Source organism: Penaeus vannamei, chromosome 4, assembly GCF_042767895.1.
Source record: "Penaeus vannamei isolate JL-2024 chromosome 4, ASM4276789v1, whole genome shotgun sequence".
In the NCBI taxonomy this organism is placed as follows: domain Eukaryota; kingdom Metazoa; phylum Arthropoda; class Malacostraca; order Decapoda; family Penaeidae; genus Penaeus; species Penaeus vannamei.
The window spans coordinates 28,852,694-28,855,193 of record NC_091552.1 but is presented as its reverse complement, the minus strand read 5'-3'; the positions used below and the strand labels follow the sequence as shown (position 1 = coordinate 28,855,193).

The window sequence follows — 2,500 nt, the reverse complement described above, 5'->3', positions numbered from 1 at the left end:
ATGCATATCTAACCCTGTACCCACTGTCTCTTCTCATTCCAGATCTCTATCTCCCATATACTTTGCAAATTATCAATCACATATTATCCGGTTATCTATCTATCTGTCGGTCATTTAGGTCTAACTCCCTATCTTTCCTTAATATCATAATGTTAAGCATAAATTATCTCATTATCTAATACTGAGTCATCAAATCCCTCTGTTTCTCCCCAACAGCAGAATTTTAATCATAATCTGAATACCGCATTCAGTTTATCTAATGCCAGTTCTCAAACTCCCGAGTGCCTCTGTCTCTCCCCTTATAATAATTCTAATCACAAATTATCTAATTAACCAATGCCAGTTCTCTAACCCCGTGTTCCTCTCTCTCTCCATAGAATAATTCTAATAAATAATCTAATTACCTAATATCCATTCTCTAACTCCGTTTCCCTCTCTCTATCCCTACAGTATGATTCCAATCACAAATTATCTAATCATCCAATGCCAGTTCTCTAACCACGTTTCTGTCTCTCTCTCTCCACATAATAATTCTAATCACGCACATTGTCTGACTCTCTTTCATATGCTCTCTCTTTTTTATGCATGCCTATATATCTGTCTTTCTTCCTCTCTCTCTCTCTCTCTCTCTCTCTCTCTCTCTCTCTCTCTCTCTCTCTCTCTCTCTCTCTCTCTCTCTCTCTCTCTCTCTCTCTCTCTCTCTCTCTCTCTCTCACTCACTCACTCACTCACTCTCTTCCTCTCCCTCTCCCTTTTTCTCTCTCTCTCTCTCCAATTACCCAGTGCCAGTTCTCTAACCCGTGTCCCCTTCTCTCTCCCCACAGTATAAAGCCACAGCCCAAAGACGGACAGACGAAAAGCAACCCCTCGAAACGGCACAGAGAGAGGCTAAACGCTGAACTCGACACCCTCGCCAGCCTCTTGCCTTTCGAACAAAATATACTGTCAAAGCTCGACAGACTATCCATCCTTCGCCTCTCCGTGTCGTATCTGCGGACGAAGAGCTACTTTCAAAGTGAGTAATGCGTTCTGTATTGTGAGCATTGCGTTCAAAGGAGGGGTGATGTGCTAGCATAATGAGGTGTTGGGTTGTGTTAGAAAGGAAGGCGTCTAGTGGTAGTTTCAGCATAATATGGGCTGTTAGGCTTGAATTCTTATACAAGCTTAACACCCCTTATTATGCTGAAGGGATATTTTGTTTATTGTTCGTATAAAAAAGGTGTTTGTTTGTGTTAGGAGGGAGGGCCGGTGTCGGTGCTAGACGGCGTCCCTCTCCATCTAACACCGACGCATCGAGTTCAGCATTAGAAAGCAAGTGTGTACTACGTTCTTGTCTGGAAAATGTATCACTAGTACAAAAAGAAAAGCATAAATTACATTATTGTGGGCAGAAGATGAGGAAAGACCTTCATTACTATAGAAAAAAATCAGTGTAGAAAAAACATGTCACATGACTAGAAAGAAAAGCCTTGCTATTACATTAAAGTAGTTTATTGTAAGAAAAAGGCTTCATTATTCGAGCTACTTTTTAGGTAAGTCATGTTGTTTTATGAGGCAGGAATTTCAAAGCAAAGGGAGAATTCAACTCTAGGGTTACAATACCAAAGGATAAGTGATGTATTCTAGAACAAAATGTATTGTTTTTAAGAGCATAAAGATGGTGTTTTTTTCCTTATTGTTCCCTTCCCGAAGAGGTAATTCAGCTTTCAGTGGATGTCCTGAAGCACCCTTCGCCGGTAGACAATGACGAAGCAAGAGCAATACCTTTTATTATATTACCAGCCTAACTTACCGTTTAATTTCAGATATTATAGCGACGTTATACTAACACTTAAAAGCCCAGGGCATATTACCATTAAAAATTCAAGCGAGATAACTGAAGGAAAAAATGATAATAATACCTTCCATGAAAGTGTTACACTTTGGAATGTTTCTGTTACACTCCTGAAATTTATAACCTGTCTAAGTACAAGTTATAATGTACACGCATACCCATTACTATGCTCATGATGTAGTCAGTCGTTATCTTCAGTTCCAAATGACCTTATGTCATCGTAAGGCACTTGATCTACGTTTGAAGCAGACCTCCAATATGACTACAATAGGCTACGTTGTATGGTTACATTAAAGGATAAATTATAACGTTACACAGCCATGATGGTTACATTTCATATTAGGTTGTTCCATTAAGTAACAAAATACATTACGTCACTGTTAGGCTGTCGGTCTTTATCTTTATCTAACTTAAAATGTAATTACAAAAAATTATGGAGACTCGACTATGGCCCTTTCCTTCAACGCGGGCTAATGTAATGTATAAGTGCCAGGGAGCCCGCCATTTTATGTGGCCTCTCTTATAGGTTCCAATTCTCTTTATCTCTTTTGTTATTCCTCTTAGACACATGGTAATTCGGGGAGTATCTGGCATTCTATATATATTATCTCTTCTTCATTCCCTTATAGTCCCCATTCTATATCTTAAGAAAAAGAAAGTTAAGGT

At 39.0% G+C, this 2,500-nt stretch overlaps 1 protein-coding gene across 1 annotated transcript in view; it reads left to right on the top strand.

The window, feature by feature from the left end:
• The window catches only part of ss (spineless), a 234,923-nt gene that overhangs the window by 97,565 nt on the left and 134,858 nt on the right, over positions 1-2,500 (top strand). The window contains exon 2 of the mRNA XM_070120898.1: positions 825-1,015. Within this exon, the coding sequence (XP_069976999.1) occupies positions 825-1,015 (191 nt within the window). The remainder of the gene's footprint in view (positions 1-824; positions 1,016-2,500) is intronic.